General features: G+C 45.2%; 1 protein-coding gene across 1 annotated transcript in view; it reads right to left on the bottom strand.

Annotated features, from left to right (window-relative positions):
- The window catches only part of LOC120061201 (basement membrane-specific heparan sulfate proteoglycan core protein-like), a 112,359-nt gene that overhangs the window by 77,251 nt on the left and 16,764 nt on the right, over window positions 1-18,344 (bottom strand). Inside the window, exons 4-16 of the mRNA XM_039010823.1 lie at window positions 13,713-13,822; window positions 12,334-12,392; window positions 11,629-11,801; window positions 11,146-11,178; window positions 10,146-10,271; window positions 9,709-9,912; window positions 9,325-9,444; window positions 9,051-9,182; window positions 8,377-8,521; window positions 6,852-7,003; window positions 5,805-5,945; window positions 879-1,042; window positions 207-386 (exon numbers count right to left, since the gene is read on the bottom strand). Coding sequence (XP_038866751.1) covers window positions 207-386; window positions 879-1,042; window positions 5,805-5,945; window positions 6,852-7,003; window positions 8,377-8,521; window positions 9,051-9,182; window positions 9,325-9,444; window positions 9,709-9,912; window positions 10,146-10,271; window positions 11,146-11,178; window positions 11,629-11,801; window positions 12,334-12,392; window positions 13,713-13,822 — 1,739 coding nt within the window. The remainder of the gene's footprint in view (window positions 1-206; window positions 387-878; window positions 1,043-5,804; window positions 5,946-6,851; window positions 7,004-8,376; window positions 8,522-9,050; window positions 9,183-9,324; window positions 9,445-9,708; window positions 9,913-10,145; window positions 10,272-11,145; window positions 11,179-11,628; window positions 11,802-12,333; window positions 12,393-13,712; window positions 13,823-18,344) is intronic.

Below are 18,344 nucleotides of genomic sequence, written 5' to 3'. Positions count from 1 at the left end.
AAAAACAAACGTGTGTTTGAGGGAGGGTACAAATAAAAACACCCTTGGGCTAAATTTGGCCCGTGGGCCGCCAGTTGGGGAACCCTGCTATACTGTACAAATAAGGACTAGAGACAGTTACATTGTTTTGTTCATAAAGAGCTTGACAAAGTGTATATGAACCAAACTAAGCTAAAAGTGGCGTGGTTGTTGGCAGATGGACCCACCTCAGTAAACTTTATCTCCTTCTGGTTGACCTCTCTGGAGGGGGTGGGGTTGCCCCTGCGGTAGACCAGTCTCTGACCGTTCCCGGTCAGGACCACGTCTGGTTTCTCCTCAGGCTCAGTCTCACCACGGGCCAGCGTGTAACGCACCTTGTACTTCAGGGACCCTCCATAGGAGTCAATCTAAATAAACAGACATACCGCCGCTGTATTCATTTCATAGTTATATAAGCCAGACAAAGCTCTGACGAAGGCTGTGACGCTGAAACATAAGCCTTTAGTAAGAGTAACACAAGCAGTGTGGGGGAGCGTCTTCCTTTGAATATAACTTAAACATTTCTGACACACTTTCTGTGTGCTGACACTTTCAGATGAGCATTTCATTTATAATTCATATAGTAGTTATCTTGCTGTTGTAAGATCATTTCAACATGATGTCAAGGTGAGTCATTGGAGAGACAAGGGTTGTGTTCTCCTGCTCAGAGGTTACTGATGCATGCCAAACCTTACCAACGCCTGGATAGGTATTTTGCATATCAGCTAACCACATCCTATGGTATAGCAGTATGGTGCCTGACGTGGCATGCAACCATTGGTTGATGCATGTAATGTCTGAACAGGGGAACACGGCCAAAGTAGTGCAAAGCAGGAATTGATGTAGTGATGATGCCGCACCTTGTTTCCCAGGAACTGGCGTGGCAGCGTCCAAAATGAATCCAGGATGAGGAAGCGCCGTGATAGGTCGACTAGCTGGAACTCCTCTTCCTCTGGGTTGATGAGAAGCTGAGTGGAGGAGAGAGGAGGGGTGCCCGGCCGAGAGGGGTAAGTCACGTTCACTCCTGGAGTTAGGGAGGGAGGCAGGGAAAATGAAATAAGAGAGAGTTTTCTCGTACCAGTTATGACATTCATGCTTTGCATGTATAAACAAAAGTTGTCATGCTTAAAACCTCTTATATGTAAAGTCCCCATATTTGGGGACCCTATTAGATTTGTTTTATTCAATTCAGTCTGGTATGAGAACGGTAGCCTGCAAAAGCAGGGTGTCTGCGGAAAGCTTGGTTTTCTTGGTTATTGATCAGTGCCTTAAAATCTTTGGTGTGACTTACTATCATATATGGGCATACGAATGTATAAGGGCAGGCCGAAGCGATGACCTCATTTCAAGACGCCTGCTACCTACATTCCGGTTAGCGTTGTGAAGCATAAACTAAATAAATACAGAATACGTCTATACACACTGAAAGCCGGGATGTCTTATTTGTCTGCCTGTGACCTACCGTTATTGATCTCCAGCCCAGAGAGTCAAAATGTTTATTTTACACGTTTTCACCAAACAGCAAACATCTTACAAGGTAAGCTTCCATTTGATCTTTGTTTGAGCTATAGCTACATGGGGGGTATGAAATTAATCCTTAGGTTGATAGGAATAATGTTATCTGATGATGTGTGACTTAATGGCAACATTGGATGTCCACCGAGTGACTATATCTTGGCGCATGAAAAATATGATGTTGCCTGCTTACGAGCCGAAGGCATCCATTACACAGGCGATTGGCTACTACACCACCTTGGCAGTCTTGTAGCCAATGAGATAAGCTTTCCAGGGATATGCAGTTGACCTGGGTGAGACAAAGCAAGGCCGAGAACCTTTAATGCGTACTATTGAACACTTTTTGTATTTGGCGCATGTGACAAAGTTTGATTTGAACTATTGCTACCTGGCTCAGAGATGAGTTGCACAGAGCACGCTACATTACATTGTAAACAGATTTCATTGCTTTAATTTCCTCGCTTTAGCATAAAAGATGGCTTCTCAAGGGAGGACAAAAAAGGAAAAAACAAAGAATGTTGAACAGGAAGCTAAAAAGAAGGCAGCTATGAATAAGTATACCGACATAGAAGCTTTGAATATAATACTGGTCGGACTCGGATCAGCGGAGCGATTTGGACAACGAGGATTTCGACTCGGCTGACGAAGATTGCCTTCTAGAAGGATTGGATCCACTTTAAGATCTGTAAGTAAATTATTTTCATGACTTTAAATAGCTAATCTACTATATGTACTTCATTTTTTATAAGTTGTCTGCTTTTTATGGTTTGAATTTAGTTTACATAGGCCTATGTAACAAGTAATTTCAATGTTAGACAACAACTACTTTGGAATTATAAACTCAGCAAATAAAGAAACATCTCTTTTTTAGGACCCTGTCTTTCAAAGACAATTCGTAAAAATCCAAACAGATCTTCATTATAAAGGGTTTAAACACTGTTTCCCATGCTTGTTCAATGAACCATAAACAATTAATGAACATGCACCTGTGGATTGGTCGTTAAGACACTAACAGCTTACAGACGGTAGAAAAACAAGGTCACAGTTATGAAAACTTAGGACACTAAAGAGGCCTTTCTACTGACTCTGAAAAACACCAAAAGAAAGATGCCCAGGGTCCCTGCTCATCTGCGTGAACGTGACTTAGGCATGCTGCAAGGAGGCATGAGGACTGCAGATGTGGCCAGGGAAATAAATTGCAATGTCCGTACTGTGAGACGCCTAAGACAGCGCTACAGGGAGACAGGATAAACAGCTGATGGCAGAGAGGGACTGCTTTAAAGACTATCACGACATGCACATGCTACGGTGAAAGTGAAATCGAAATAGCTACACCTGGGATGTAAAACGAACATGAATGCTGTTTGTAAATAGTTCAGCTTATTTATATTTTTGCACCTTTTTTAGTGAAGGACATGTGTATAACCAAGTTTGTGTTTGATAAGACCTTTAAAAAAAAAATTGTGTACATGCTGCTTTTATATTGTTTTTGTTAAGTTAATTTGTATGTGGGACCAACACATTGGATATGCCAAGGCTAAATGTTCAGGCAGTTAGGAGAGGTTGACAAAACACTTGGATATCCCTTGCATGTCCCCCGACACCACCACAATGTTTGAGAGAGGTTGGTGTTGTAGAGATTTAGTTTTATAGTGAGCAATAACTTTTAGGCACATCCAGTGTACAAAAACAGTGAAATTACCACATTCGGACACTTTGGAGAGGTTGAAAGGACACTTGAATGTACCCTGGATTATGGTTGCACATTTTGGGGAATATTCAGAGGTGGAAATGTACCATGGGAATATATGGGAATTAATAAGAATATATGGGAATTAACGGAAATATATCCAAATTAATTAATTCATTTTAATGTTGATGTTTTTTGCATTGGATATATTTACCATATCATATGGAGACAGAAACATAAACCTTTTACCTTAAATAGACATAATTGCACATTTTAAAATCCTTCCAATAGAAAAAATAAAATAAAAATTGTTACAAATTGAACTTTAATTAAATTAGTTGACTCTTCACATGGGATGATTTCACTGAACAACAAAAGGGAATATTGAATAATCCCCAATGATCCATTGCATCTCCCAAAAACGTTTGGGAGATGTACATCTGTAACATACATCTGTAAAATTATAGTCTAGAAACTAAAGCTTTGGTTGTCTTCCTCTCAGGCTTCCATGTCTTCTCCCTGGACCTCCTAAATATCCACCTCTTGAACATCAGACTCTCAGGCCTCATCTTCACTGTCACTTTTCAACCTTGTTGAGGATGGCCCGTTGTCAGGCTCAAAAAGACAAACATTTGCCCAGGTGGCCACCAATTTTTAAACCCTTGTATTGGTCAGCCTGTTGCGTGTGTTCCCAAACAACGACCAGTTGCGCTCTGAGGCGGCTGATGTTGGTGGGATTTGGAGGATGATGGAGGCAACAGGGGAAAGAGCCTCAGATCCACAAAGTCCCTTCCATCAGGTGTCTGATGAGATATGTTGGCACGACTGCCATATTGCATCTCCATCCCAAAGCCCTTACTTGAAAGTGTACTTCGCCAGACTGCCAAGAACCTTGCCGTCATCCAGGTAAAGGTGGCGAGACACGGTAGTGATGACACCATAGGCCTGATTGATCTCTGCACCAGACAGGATGTTTTTGCCAGCTTACTTGGGGTCCAACATGTATGCTGCGGTGTGTATGGGCTTCAGGCAGAAGTCTTCATGTTTTTGATGTATTTCAGAACTGCAGTTTCCTCCGCTTGGAGCAACAGTGAAGTGGGCAGGGCAGTACGGATTTCTTCTCTTACATCTGCAAGCAGAGGCTGAACATCAGACAGGATGGCATTGTCTCCCTCAATCTGTGCAATGACTACTCCTATAGGTTTCAGTAGTTTCAGGCTGCCTACCACTCTCTCCCAAAATGCATCATCCAGGAGGATCCTCTTGAAGGGGCTGTCCATATCGGCAGACTGATATGGCCATTTATATGAGAGACTCAAATCAAATCAAATTTTATTTGACTCCTTCCCCTCCATTTCCCCTCCACTTCCCCTCCATTTTACTCCTTCCCCTCCATGAGACTGTCAAACATGATGACAACACCACCCCAACAGGTGTTGCTGGGCAGCTTCAATGTGGTGCTCTTATTCTTCTCACTTTGCTTGGTGAGTTAGATTGCTGCTATAGCTTGATGACCCTTCACATACCTAACCATTTCCTTGGCTCTCTTGTAGAGTGTATCCATTGTTTTCAGTGCCATGATGTCCTTGAGGAGCAGATTCAATGCATGAGCAGCACAGCCAATGGGTGTGATGTGAGGGTAGGGTCCCCCACATGTGAGGGTCCTCCACTTTAGACCAAGCAGCCTTCATGTTTGCAGCATCGTCTTTCACCAGTGCAAATACCTTCTGTGGTCCAAGGTCATTGATGACTGCCTTCAGCTCATCTGCAATGTAGAGAGACCGGTGTGTTTGCTGTCCCTTGTGTCTGTGCTCTTGTAGAATACAGGTTGAGGGGTGGAGATGATGTAGTTAATTATTCCTTGCCCACGAACATTCGACCAGCCATCAGAGATGATTGCAATACAGTCTGCTTTCTAACACCAACACAATGTTTGAGTGAGGTTGATATGGTAGAGATTGTGCTTTTATACTGAACAAATAGCATTTAGGGATTGCAGAGATGTAATAGCAATAGAATGATCTAATTTACAGGCATATGCCACTTTGGAGAGGTTTATGGACACGTGACCACACCTGACACCACTTACTAAAACATCTGCCCATTTCTAGTTGTTAGGTCTATCAATCCCCTTTTTGTTTCTTCTGATATTGATCACATGTTATGGAAGCCATCTGATGTGTGTTTCCAGCTCTAGTCATCAATAATTCACTTATAGCTTGTCAATGAAAGATGACTTCAAAAACAAAAAAAACGGTGTGTGCTTGATCTTGTGTATTCTGAACTATGTAACCCCTATCTATCTTCAGATCATTTCCTCATAATCTCCCAGATGTCATCTCCCAGACGTTTTTGCATGTCAGAATCATGTAATTACACATGAATAGCAGTTACTTTTGGGTATGTCTATTTAGGCGGAAATCTACATTTTGCCATTATGTTTAAGAGGTTAAAGACCTTTTTTATGTTCAGTAAAATCAATTACAAATGTCTTGACTTTTTCACAAAATGTTTAGTTAAGGACAAATTACATCAATCATGACGTGTATGACAGGCATTAGTATTTGGTGAAGTCCAGTACCTTTGAAGTCGTCCTCGTCAGTGAAGCGCAGATTGATCTGGTTTCGATAGCGTCCAGTGTTCCCACAGTTCTTGGTGATGCCGAAGCAGAAGCAGGAGATACAACGTCCCTCCACACTGAAGTGACCGTTGGGACAGTTTCCTGGTGACGATGAGAGAGGATGACAAAACTGAACGAAAGGACAGCACGGTGCAAATAGAAGACATTAAACAGACATAGAACAGGCAAATAGATGCAGACAGACATAACATTTTAGGCATTTCATACACTCACAAAGCCATTATTTTATTATTGAAATAATTCATTATATGGTCTTTATACAGTCTTGTGGTGGCTCATTCCAGGGAAGAGTAGTTCACAATACCTGATTCCCACTACAGAGCCAACACAAACCATACCCTGCTGGCTCTGATCTTTCCTTCTCACATTGTCCTTTCCAGCATGGTCCCAGCAGCTATCCTTTCCAGCATGGTTCCAGCAGCTATGGTGGATGTTCTTTCCAGCATGATCCCAGCAGCTATCCTTTCCAGCATGGTTCCAGCAGCTATGGTGGATGTTCTTTCCAGCATGGTCCCAGCAGCTATCCTTTCCAGCATGGTTCCAGCAGCTATCCTTTCCAGCATGGTTCCAGCAGCTATCCTTTCCAGCATGGTTCCAGCAGCTATCCTTTCCAGCATGGTTCCAGCAGCTATGGTGGATGTTCTTTCCAGCATGGTCCCAGCAGCTATCCTTTCCAGCATGGTTCCAGCAGCTATCCTTTCCAGCATGGTTCCAGCAGCTATCCTTTCCAGCATGGTTCCAGCAGCTATCCTTTCCAGCATGGTTCCAGCAGCTATGGTGGATGTTCTTTACAGCATGGTTCCAGCAGCTATCCTTTCCAGCATGGTTCCAGCAGCTATCCTTTCCAGCATGGTTCCAGCAGCTATGGTGGATGTTCTTTACAGCATGGTCCCAGCAGCTTTGATGGAACCATGCATAACAAGGCCAGATCAGCTAGGCATGGCTTAGCTTGGCCCTATAGTGTGATTCAGGCAATAGAGTACATACCTGGTTTCTGTGTGAGGCTGAGCACCCCGTCAGGGATACCAAACACAAGGCCCTTGGCGTTGATGGCCTCACAGGTGTACGCCCCCTGGTCCGCCTCCTTTACGTCACGGATGGTCAGGCTGCCACGCCCATTCTCACTGGTCATTGAGATCCTGGGAAGACCGATACATATACATTGCTTACATTACACTGATGCTTCAACCACATCAAATACCGCAGCCTGTGTTCGACTCTCCTCTAACCAAACAGTGATGATTCACTTTTCAAAGTTAACACCGGAGTGTCTAAAGAGCGTTCAGAGGACAAGGAATATTATGACTCTAAATCGCTTTCCTGAACTGACATATTACTATAGGAAGTGCCATACAGCATACTCTCTGCAACTTTAGGCTTTCAGTATGGTATTTAATAGTAATTGAGTTCTGTAAGAGTCTGTAAGAGTTTATTTTGACAGATAATATAGCACTTTACTGTATAAAACAGCCATTCAATGGATGTACAGTAAGCTCTCTGTTATTGGACATGATTGGCCACAAAGCAATATATATATTTTTTTAATTTTACCCCCTTTTCTCCCCAATTTTTGTGGTATCCAACTACTAGTAATTACTATCTTGTCTCATCGCTACAACTCCCGTACGGGCTCAGGAGAGACGAAGGTCGAAAGCCATGCGTCCTCCGAAACACAACCCAACCCCTTGGTTAGCGCGCACTGCGCCCGGCCCGCCACAGGAGTCGCTGGTGCGCAATGAGACAAGGATATCCCTACCGGCCAAACCCTCCCTAACCCGGACGACGCTAGGCCAATTGTGTGTCGCCCCACGGACCTCCCGGTCGCGGCCGGCTGCGACAGAGCCTGGGCGCGAACCCAGAGTCTCTGGTGGCGCAGCTAGCGCTGCGATGCAGTGCCCTAGACCACTGCGCCACCCGGGAGGCCCTGAATAACTCAATACTTAATGACAGAAGTGTTTGAAAGATGAGTCTTCTTTGAATCAAATCAAACATTACTTGTCTGTAGATATATGACCCTGCTTAATCAGCAATGCATGAAATGCTGCATTTTGTGGGCTAACGAGATTGGATAGAGGACAAATCCTCAGTAATTTCAAAATCGTTATGGTCTGTTTCAAATCAATTATACGCAAGACTCATTTCACACAATCCCACAAATTAATCCCAGCTTTCTTTCCAGAGCTATCACTGCACAGATCAACCCTCTCTTCCATAATGGCATCAGACAGACAGAGTTTGAAGAGAAGCCACTTGTATCTCGCAACAGAGGGGTTCAGAACTCCACATGAAATACTTATATGATGCATATCAACTTTAATATCATCTTCTAGAGTCGAATGTTTGCCAACACTCACACACACATTTTCAAACACAACTTAACATCCCATCGATTCAGGCTGGGGTCATTCAGAACGGGGACATTGGCCTAAATGTCTAACTAAGTTTGTGATAAGAGCTGTTATGGGGTGAACCAGACAAGGTTGGAAGGAGTAGGAGGACTGTACCAACTCACCTGCCACTGATGGGGATATGGCCCCAGTTGAGCCTCCAGGTGATGATGGGGGTGGGAACACCAACTGCCACACAGTTGAAAGTCACCGTCTCCCCCCGCTCCGCCTCAAAAGATTCCTCCGGGGGACTGGTCACTGTGGGAGGAGCTTAAAGGGAAAGTTATGAGAAAACAATATGAGCATCTATAAAGCCAAGTATGCATGCACTGTGTGACACATGATGGCGCACACACATTTCAAAACTGGTCCCCACTACCCAAACCCAATTTAAAAGGGCAGTGGTTTATTTGTGGACTCAATCTCTTTGGTGAGGCACAAACATGATGGAAAGTCCGGAAAAAATGAAACTGTTTGCCATGGATGGACAATTCTGCACTGTCTCTGTCACCACAGTGTGAATGGAGTCACTTCAGTGGTCACGGTATAAAGAAACCTACGGGGTGACTACACAGGTGAGAGGGAGAGGGATGCACAGAGAAAATTGGGTTGGAGAGAGAAAGAGAAGAGCAAAGAGAAAGAGAGAGAAAAGGGGGGGGGGTGAGGTTTTGAGGGAGAGAGAGTGAATGAGAAAGAGGAGAGAGACAGAGAGCTAGAGCAAGATTGTCAGAAAGAGACAGGACAGAGAAAGACGGACAGGGACAAAGACAGAGAGACGGTATGATGGTCAGGAACTTACTGCAGCCGTACTCATCCGAGCGGTCAGGGCAGTCAGGCTCCTCATCACACTGGTAGCTAGATGGGATGCAGGTACGGTCACTGAGGCACACAAACTGCTCTGGGGCACACGTGTCACCTGGACCTCTGGTGGCTGGAACACAAGAAGAGATAGAAAATGACTTCATCTTCATTCATGTAAACAAAGAAACTCACAATTGAAAGTGCTTTTTAGTCTAGGACTAGAAAAACGGTCCTTTAGTGTTCAATCAATAAACGTTGGATGTGGAACTCACGGCAGTTGGTCTCGTCTGAGTTGTCCTCGCAGTCGTTGTCGCCATCACAGCGCCACAGCTTGAGAGCACAGCGGCCGTTCTTACACTTGAACTCATTGGGTTCACAGGGAGAGGGAGTGCCTGGAGCCAGACAGAGGGGCGTGATCAGAGGAGCACTTCAATCAGACACATTGATCAGGTGTGTTGACATGAAGCAGATGCAAAGCTTTGTGACTGACGATCGTGTGTGTGTGTGTGTGTGTGTGTGTGTGAAAGGATGATGAAAGGGAGAGATAGAAAAGGGCACACAGAAGACTATTGCCCTCCTCTCTCGCCCTCCTTCTGTGTGCCTCCCTGTGCGTATACTGCACTGTTGAAGTCTTCGTGTGTGTCCCTGATTCTCACCACATCTGAACTCGTCGCTGCCGTCAGAGCAGTCCCTCTCTCCATCACACAGGTAGTCTCTGGGGACACATTCCCCGTTCTGACAGGTGGCCTGGTCCACTTTGCAGGGCCCTAAGGGGTCAGGGGGGCCAAGGGGGCGTGTGGACTTCTTGATGGGGGTGGTGGTGGGAGGGGTGGGGGTCACTGGTCCAGGCTGAATCTTATCTGATCAGATCAAAAAGAGTTTATAAATACGGTTCATACAGCCATAACCAGAGTTACCCTGAGATATGGCTGTAGACGCCATGGTGTTAGAAGCCATGTCAGGGCAATATCCAGATATGACGCTCTTCTTAGGATACAACAAACTTCAGACCTTTTGCCACTACTCCACTCCAACACACCAATGCCATTTCCACTACACCACACTCCACCACACCAATGCCATTTCCACTCACCACAATCCAGCTCATCACTCATGTCATTGCAATCAGGTCTGTTGTCACACAGGTACTCCAGAAGGATACAACCCCCATCCTGACACGTGTGCTCATCCTTCATGCAGGGCAGAGGGTTGGGGACCACTGAGAGAGACGGGGAGGGGGGTGGGGTTCAAGGGTCAGACATGCACAGCTAAAAGGCCACCACACAACACAACGCTTGCTGTTCAAAAGTCTGGTTTAATACAGGGAGACCTTCCACGGTGGAGGCTGGCGTCACTTAAAATCGGAAGATGGGCTCATTGTAATGGCTGGAATGGTATCACAGACGCCATGTGTATGATACCGTTCCATTCCAGTCATTACTATGAACCGTCCTTCTTTCTCCAGCCTCCACTGACCCTCCTGGGTCACTACAGGTCATGCTCGGGCCTGGGGCTTCTCAAAGGTCTAACAGCTTACTGTACTGTGCCGTAGGTGGGACATGGCCTTGTTCGATAGGCAATTGAGATCCTTATGAAGAAACTCTTGACGATTTACACACTACAGAAGCTCTGAAGTTTTTTTTTTTTTTTAGCAAAAAGACATATCTGTAACTAAACTCATGCCATGCAAAAATCTTCGCAGTCCTCTTGGGCAATCCAAAACCAAAACGTTGTCAGACATCTACTCTAGGTGCACACATGCATAACATTCCTGTGTGAACTCTCACAGATCTCCAGAGAGCTAGTCGTCATCTCCATGCTCCTCATCCAGAAATAGCTACAGAACAGTCATATCGTTTCTACAGCAGCTCTGGCAGTCTCCGTGCAGCAGGCATGGTACCACACCTGGGTTCAAATACTATTTGACGTCTTTCAAATACTTACCTGCCTGGAGTGACACATGGGCGGGGTTTTCTCTTTTGCTAGTTTTCTATTGGTTCCATTGAGCCATGCATGCTCAATCAAACCCATCTAAAGTATTTCAAATGATTTCCAATAGCTTTGAACCCAGGTCGGCATGGTACAGTACAAACCTGGGACAGCCATGGGGTTCACAAGGGGCAGAGCTAGAAACCAGAGAGACAAGTTAAGGACACTACTTGGGGTTCACCTAGCCCTCCTTTTTCTTTATTTTCATATTGTATTGTTTTATTGACAGAAATAGGCCAGAATGAAGGGGAGACTTATAGAGGAGAAGTCAAAATAGTGAAGAAGAACGGTGAAAAGAGGGCACCACCTAGCCCTTTTTAGCTTGATGCCTTGGGCTGGCTAGCCTAGCTTACTTGAAAGATTGTAATGAGATATGATCAATGTCTGAATTAAATCAAGAATACTATAGCTATGAGACCAGGCCTATTTAAAAAAAATCACTTGTACAGCATTTATAGTAGGAAGATGTCAGTTACAACTTCCTAAAATGGATGCCATACATTTGACAACTTCCTTACATGGAAGCCGTACCGTACACTGGACAGCCCTGATAATGCGGAGTAAACATTATCCCCTGTGGTTCTTACCTTCTCCCAGGTGTCTGAACTGGAAGCCCTGGACAGAGGTGATGTAGGAGGCGATGGTTCCCTCCTTCACCACTCCATACAACACGTTGCGGATCTGATTTTCGTTGTTGTTGTAGTCAGAGCCCACGTCAAGCTCTACAAACACATCCACTCCATTCTGCCTGGGCATCTTCCTAAACAGACCAGGACAGAACAGAGGGGGTTGTTAGAGACGGACGTGATGACAATAACGATTTGGGGCGGCAGGTAGCTTAGCGGTTTAGAGCATTGGGCCAGTAACCGAAAGGTTGCTGGTTCGAATCCCCATGCAGACTAGGTGAAAAATCAGCCGACATTCCTTTGAGCAAGGCACTTAACCCTAATCGCTCCTGTAAGTCGCTCTGAATAAGAGCGTCTGTTAAATGACTAAAATTTATATTTTACAGTACAGTGCTCACGTTTGAATTTATGTTTGGCCCGGGACATATCATGATTTTCTCATGCTAAGAACATTGATTTGTTACACGCAGCTTGGAGACTGTGTTTGCTGAATCAACCAGAGGAGAGACTAAGATGAAGCCTCAGCATTAGCTCTGGGAACCAAGTCTTCAGATCTCAGACAAGGCTACTCGTCACGCGATCATGAATCCCTGAACCACCTTTGTTACACCCAGGCTTAAGTAAGTAAAGTAAGTCCCAGCAGCTGGAGGTGAACAGTGATCTTACTTGATGAGGACCACATTTACAGTCTGGATGCCTGAGATCTTGTTGTACTCTGACTCCAACTGTGGAAGAGAGAAAATAATACTTAGATGGGTACAAACGAGCATTTAAATGTTTTAACAAGTTTAAAAACGTTCCTAACAAGTGCTCTTACATACATTGATGTACAGTAGTATATTGTGCAATAAAGTATATTGACTAAAATGATCTACAGTATTTGACCTGCTGACAGACATGACTTGGCAGTGGAATGCAAGATGTGAGAATCCTGCTCTGGCCTGTGTAAACGATACAGCCCCTGTGGGGAGGGAGGGATGGGCATACAGTGTAGAGAATCTATTTGGCTCTGAGATAGGTCTACTGTGCACTATATCTGGAATAGGCCTACCATGTACAGTACACAGTATATGGTTCTAGAATAGGCCTACCGTGTACAGTACACAGTATATGGTTTTAGAATAGGCCTACCGTGTACAGTACACAGTATATGGTTCTAGAATAGGTCTTCCATGTACAGTACATGGTTCTAGAATAGGCCTACCGTGTACAGTACACAGTATATGGTTTTAGAATAGGCCTACCGTGTACAGTACACAGTATATGATTCTAGAATAGGCCTAACGTGTACAGTACACAGTATATGGTTCTAGAATAGGTCTACCGTGTACAGTACACAGTATATGGTTCTAGAATAGGCCTACCATGTACAGTACACAGTATATGGTTCTAGAATAGGCCTACCGTGTACAGTACACAGTGTATGGTTCAAGAATAGGCCTACCGTGTACAGTATATGGTTCTAGAATAGGCCTACCGTGTACAGTACACAGTGTATGGTTCTAGAATAGGCCTACCGTGTACAGTATCTGGTTCTAGAATAGGCCTACTGTGTACAGTACACAGTATACGGTTCTAGAATAGGCTACTGTGTACAGTATATGGTTCTAGAATAGGCCTACCGTGTACAGTATATGGTTCTAGAATAGGTCTACCGTGTACAGTACACAGTGTATGGTTCTAGAATAGGCCTACTGTGTACAGCATATGGTTCTAGAATAGGAATACCGTGTACAGTACACAGTATATGTTTCTAGAATAGGCTACCGTGTACAGTACACAGTATATGTTTCTAGAATAGGCTACCGTGTACAGTACACAGTATATGTTTCTAGAATAGGCTACCGTGTACAGTACACAGTATATGTTTCTATAATAGGCCTACCGTGTACAGTACACAGTATATGGTTCTAGAATAGGATTACCGTGTACAGTACACAGTATATGTTTCTAGAATAGGCCTACCATGTACAGTACACAGTATATGTTTCTAGAATAGGCCTACCGTGTACAGTACACAGTATATGTTTCTAGAATAGGCCTACCGTGTCCACCACCGCATCCGAAATCTCCTGGAAAGACAGTGAGTAGATGTCCTCCATGTCAGGCCTGTACACAATGGAGTCTGTGAAGTTCACCAGAGCTCTGTAGTACGCTAGAACAGAGAGACAACGGTTAGTTTAACCACATGATGACATACAGGAACCACAGCGTACATAAAGGCCAACATAATGTACACAAGGCCAAATTTGTATGGGATTTTCCTTTGGTGGTGTTGCCTTGTTCAAAAGGAATTGAGATTAATTTAGAGTTATGCTTGGCTACTGTTTGGGAACAATTTGCCTCTGGCAGGCCTTGGATCAATGTTTGGAGAAAGAAACTCGAGAAACATAACTGTGGCTAAATTCAGAGCCATGTACAAATGATGGGGTATAGTTCCATATTGTGGTCTGTAGTAAAACTAACAACTGCACCGCATTTACATTCGAACGAGAGGCACAGCAGGCATAAACATGCACAAGTATGCCCACACCAACACTCACACACACAAACACACTCTCTGTCTATAACACAAAACGTGCACGTCAGACACACACTTACGTCAACACTTGTCATACAAATACACACACATCCACACGTGTGGACAATCACACACAAGTACAAGCACACTGTCAGCAAAGGTGGGACACTCACTACCTTGCGAGCTACACTTTTACTCACAGTGAAAAGGTGACATCACAGTTGGAGTTAGATACTGAATGAGAAGGGAGCCCCCAGCCCAGCTACAGCCCTAACCCAGGCAGCAGCACTACTATACCAACGGCTGGGGTGAAAAAAGCTCCAGTGAGTGATTCTCAACATTCCCTCCCATCCATGAAGTCAAACACATCAGAGAGGCTGGGGCTCTACTGCCTATGGAGAACAGAGGCTAGGTAAGCTATCCTGACCTGGCGCTATGCGTTAAGCAGTTCATACTCAAGTAGGTCATACTATAGATACTGCACTATCCATAGTGGTGGTCTATTGTCGATTTATGCAACTTATAAAGTGTCACCTTCTGTAGACATACTGTAGGCTACTGTCACTGCTTTTCTACTTGGTCTCCTAGCAACTAAAGAAACAACAACTAATGGTTCGTCTTATTATTACATGGTCTATTATAGGGTCTATTTTATTGCAGATCTATTTACTTTCCAAGACGCACATCTTCTCCCATACCACTCACAAATACACCTCCTTGAAATAGCCAGCTTCTGTTCAGCTTGGTCTCTGCCTGGCCTGGTCCAGGTTGGGGGAAGGAAGTCAATATTTGGGTTCTTTTTTACAGTCAGTTGCTACTTGCCATGGCTCTACTGACGAGTCGTGTTTTCTGTGGGTATACCCTGGACTGGGGCCTCAAGTCAACAGAACACACACGCATGCACACATCTTCCCTCCTGTCTTTCTCCCCCCCCCCCCTCTCCCTTCCTCTCTGCGGTTGAAGTAATTACATACTGCTAGACGACGTGTTGCTGTGTTCCTTATGACAATGACAGCGTGCGTTCATCATGCTTTAGGAACCCTGCTGTTTAATTAAAAGTTGGAATAAGAGTACCTCACACACATGCATGCACATGCGCATACACACACACACTGTCCCATACATCCATTGCGCTGAGGACCTAAGGGGTCTGATAGTGATTGTGCCAGTGACAGGGCAGACTGGCCGGCAGCAGTGTTATTATGGTTGGTGGTGAGAATCTGCCTTTCAAAGCAGATCTTAGTTTCCTCGAATTACAACAGAACATTGGCACAAGCTGGCCTGGTTCCTCCATGACACCTGCCACTTCTTGTTGCAGAGTGAACTTCAAAGATTTGGTATAAAAACCCACACAGTGGGCCTCTCGAGTGGCGCAGCGGTCTAAGGCACTGCATTGCAGTGCTAGCTGCGTTACTACAGATCCTGGTTCGATACCGGGCTGTGTCACAGCCGGCCGCGTCCTGGAGACCCACGAGGCGACACACAATCAGCCCAGCGTCGTCCGGGTTAAGGGAGGGTTTGGCCGGTCGGGATGTCCTTGTCCCATCGCGCTCTAGGGACTCCTTGTGGCGGCCGGGCACATGCATGCTGACACGGTCGCCAGCTGTACAGTGTTTCCTCCGACACATTGGTGCAGCTGGCTTCCGGGTTAAGTGGGCATCGTGTCGAGAAGCAGTGCGGCTTGGCGGGGTTGTGTTTCGGAGGACGCATGGCTCTCGACCTTCACCTCTCCCGAGTCCGTACGGGAGTTGCAGCGATGGGACAAGACTGTAACTACCAATTGGATATGACGAAATTGGGGAGCAAAAGGTTTTAAAAAATAAAATAAAAAATAAACCCACAGAGTGAGCTGACTATGTAGTGTAGAACTGTATAGCCTGGCATGGACATGGTCGACTGTTCCATACAGTCAGGAGGGCCTAAAAGGATATATTGTATGGTTTGAAAACAGTACCAGAAGACAAGCAACATCAAAAGGGCTGACCAAAGGGCCTCATTTGACCCACAGATAATCTAATCACTTCACTTGGCACTTGCCCTGTAGCGAACAGACACATACACACACACACACACCCAGTAACAGACATTAGCCCTGTCTCCTCTGAGCTCGCCGCTCTGATGACACGTCACGGCCTGGTGAGCACACTCAGTGCCCATGAGTTTTTGATTACAGCATTGGGCTGTGCCCTTAACGCTAATGAGGGCTCCCTGGCCTGCTCTCTCTATGTCCTCTCCCTCTCTTGCTCTTTTCCTCCTTCCATCCCTCTCTCTGACGAGCATTCTGCCGAATGCCACTTACTTTTTCCATCGGGGACATCCCCCGTCAAGCACCACCAAGGGTGATGAAACTGCCTGCCGAGAGTGAGAGAGCGCGGGGGAGAAAAAAACGAGCCTGGAAAAATAGCATTCCAAACTCTTAATTCATAAACGTATTTAGTTATTAAAGCTGTGCAGCAGAAATGTGGCGGTTTTGTGAGGCGGGCCGGCCCCCCCTCTGAAACACACAGAGGCCTGTAGCAAAAGACAAAGAGCTGATTGAGCGCGCGCCCCAGGCTGGCCTTTAAAGCCCAGACGCTTTCAGCCTGACCTTCAACCCCCTTCTCTCCATTCAGCGCCTATGGCAGGGGAGTGGAGGAGAGAGAGGGGGAGAAAGAAAGAGAGGGCGTAAGAGAATGAAAGAGAGAGAGAGAGAGAGAGAGAGAGAAGAGAGCGTGAGGGTTAAAACGAACGAGAGATAAATAGAGAAAGAACATTTTGAGAAAGAGTGTGTGGGAGAACGAGACCATAAGCCTACAAGAACAAGGCCCAAGTCGTATTACCACGCATCCCACGGGGAATCGGCTAAGTACGAGGGTCTCTCTCTGTCCCCTCCCCCACCCCCCACTGCTGGTGGTCAGCCAAATAGCCCTTTTCTACAGAATAGACAGCTTCAGAGCTCAAGGGAATGACTTCTGGCCCCAATATTACTGGAACTCCTTTGTGCTCTCTCCCCAAGCACACAATGTGAATGGCAAAAAACCCTTCAAGAAACAGCAGAACACTTCACTACTATATTGACTGTTTGATTTTCCACTTTATGTTCACTGTAGTGACATGTTTGTACAGCACTGACGAATGTATAAGTCTGAAACATATGCGTTTTTATGTTTGATTTCTCGCACCTTGCACTGTCATCCTTTGCATTGTTTTGAGCATGGAGTAAGTAAGTATATTATCTTTTGCATCTCTGCCTCCTTGAGTTCTTCCTTTTTATGGTTTGAGTGCGAGTACCTTTTGAACTCTATATTTCTTCTTCTACGCACCGGCCACCTTTCTTTTTAGCCTGAGTGTAAACACTCATATTGGCTTTCCACTATACATACAAAAATCCTACTGGCTGGCAGTGATCCTTTCACAAAATCTGTTTGCATCATTGGGGTGGACCAATCCATTATCCAGTTCAGTCATGCCTAGTGTTGGAACTAAACTACCACCCTGAAAATGAAATAAGGGAATATTGGAAGTCACTGTAGTGTGAAATATGTAACATGATTTTCAAGACTAAATGACATACGGCGACTCATCAAAAGAGAAATGAAAACCTATTTTAACCTAGATGTTTTTAGCTGGAAATGCTGGTGTCAATGTGAGTTAGTGAAAGCTATGACAAGATGCAACAACCCCATCATTCTCCATTGGCAACAGAAAACATTGCAGCCTGCCTGAAATGGAGAAAAAAAACTTCAGACTGGACTCAGGAATGGTGTCTTGGGGTGAATGTGGAAATGAGAGTGTTTAGCTGAACAGAGCAGATGATGATAAGATTCGTCAAGGTATTTGAATAGAGGGAGAATGGAAATAGTAACAGTAGACATAGAGATCAGGTAGAGCATTGGACTTACTGAAGTCTGCCTGGTCTGGGGTTAGAATTTCCCCAATAAATGGAGGTTCCACCAGCAGTGCTATGGTAAGGGGAGTAGGGTGGGGGGTGGAGAGTGGAGGGCAGACGGGATTGGTGTGGGGTCAAAGATAGGGGGCTCCCGAGTGGCGCAGCGGTCTAAGGCACTGCATCTCAGTGCAAGAGGCATTACTATAGTCCCTGGTTCGAATCCAGGCTGTATCACATCCGGCCGTGATTGGGAGTCCCATAGGGCGGCTCACAATTGGCCCAGCGTCG

The sequence above is a fragment of the Salvelinus namaycush genome, chromosome 16 (assembly GCF_016432855.1).
Source record: "Salvelinus namaycush isolate Seneca chromosome 16, SaNama_1.0, whole genome shotgun sequence".
Classification (NCBI taxonomy): domain Eukaryota; kingdom Metazoa; phylum Chordata; class Actinopteri; order Salmoniformes; family Salmonidae; genus Salvelinus; species Salvelinus namaycush.
Note: the sequence above shows the minus strand (reverse complement) of the source record. Positions and strands in the feature narration are given on the sequence as shown.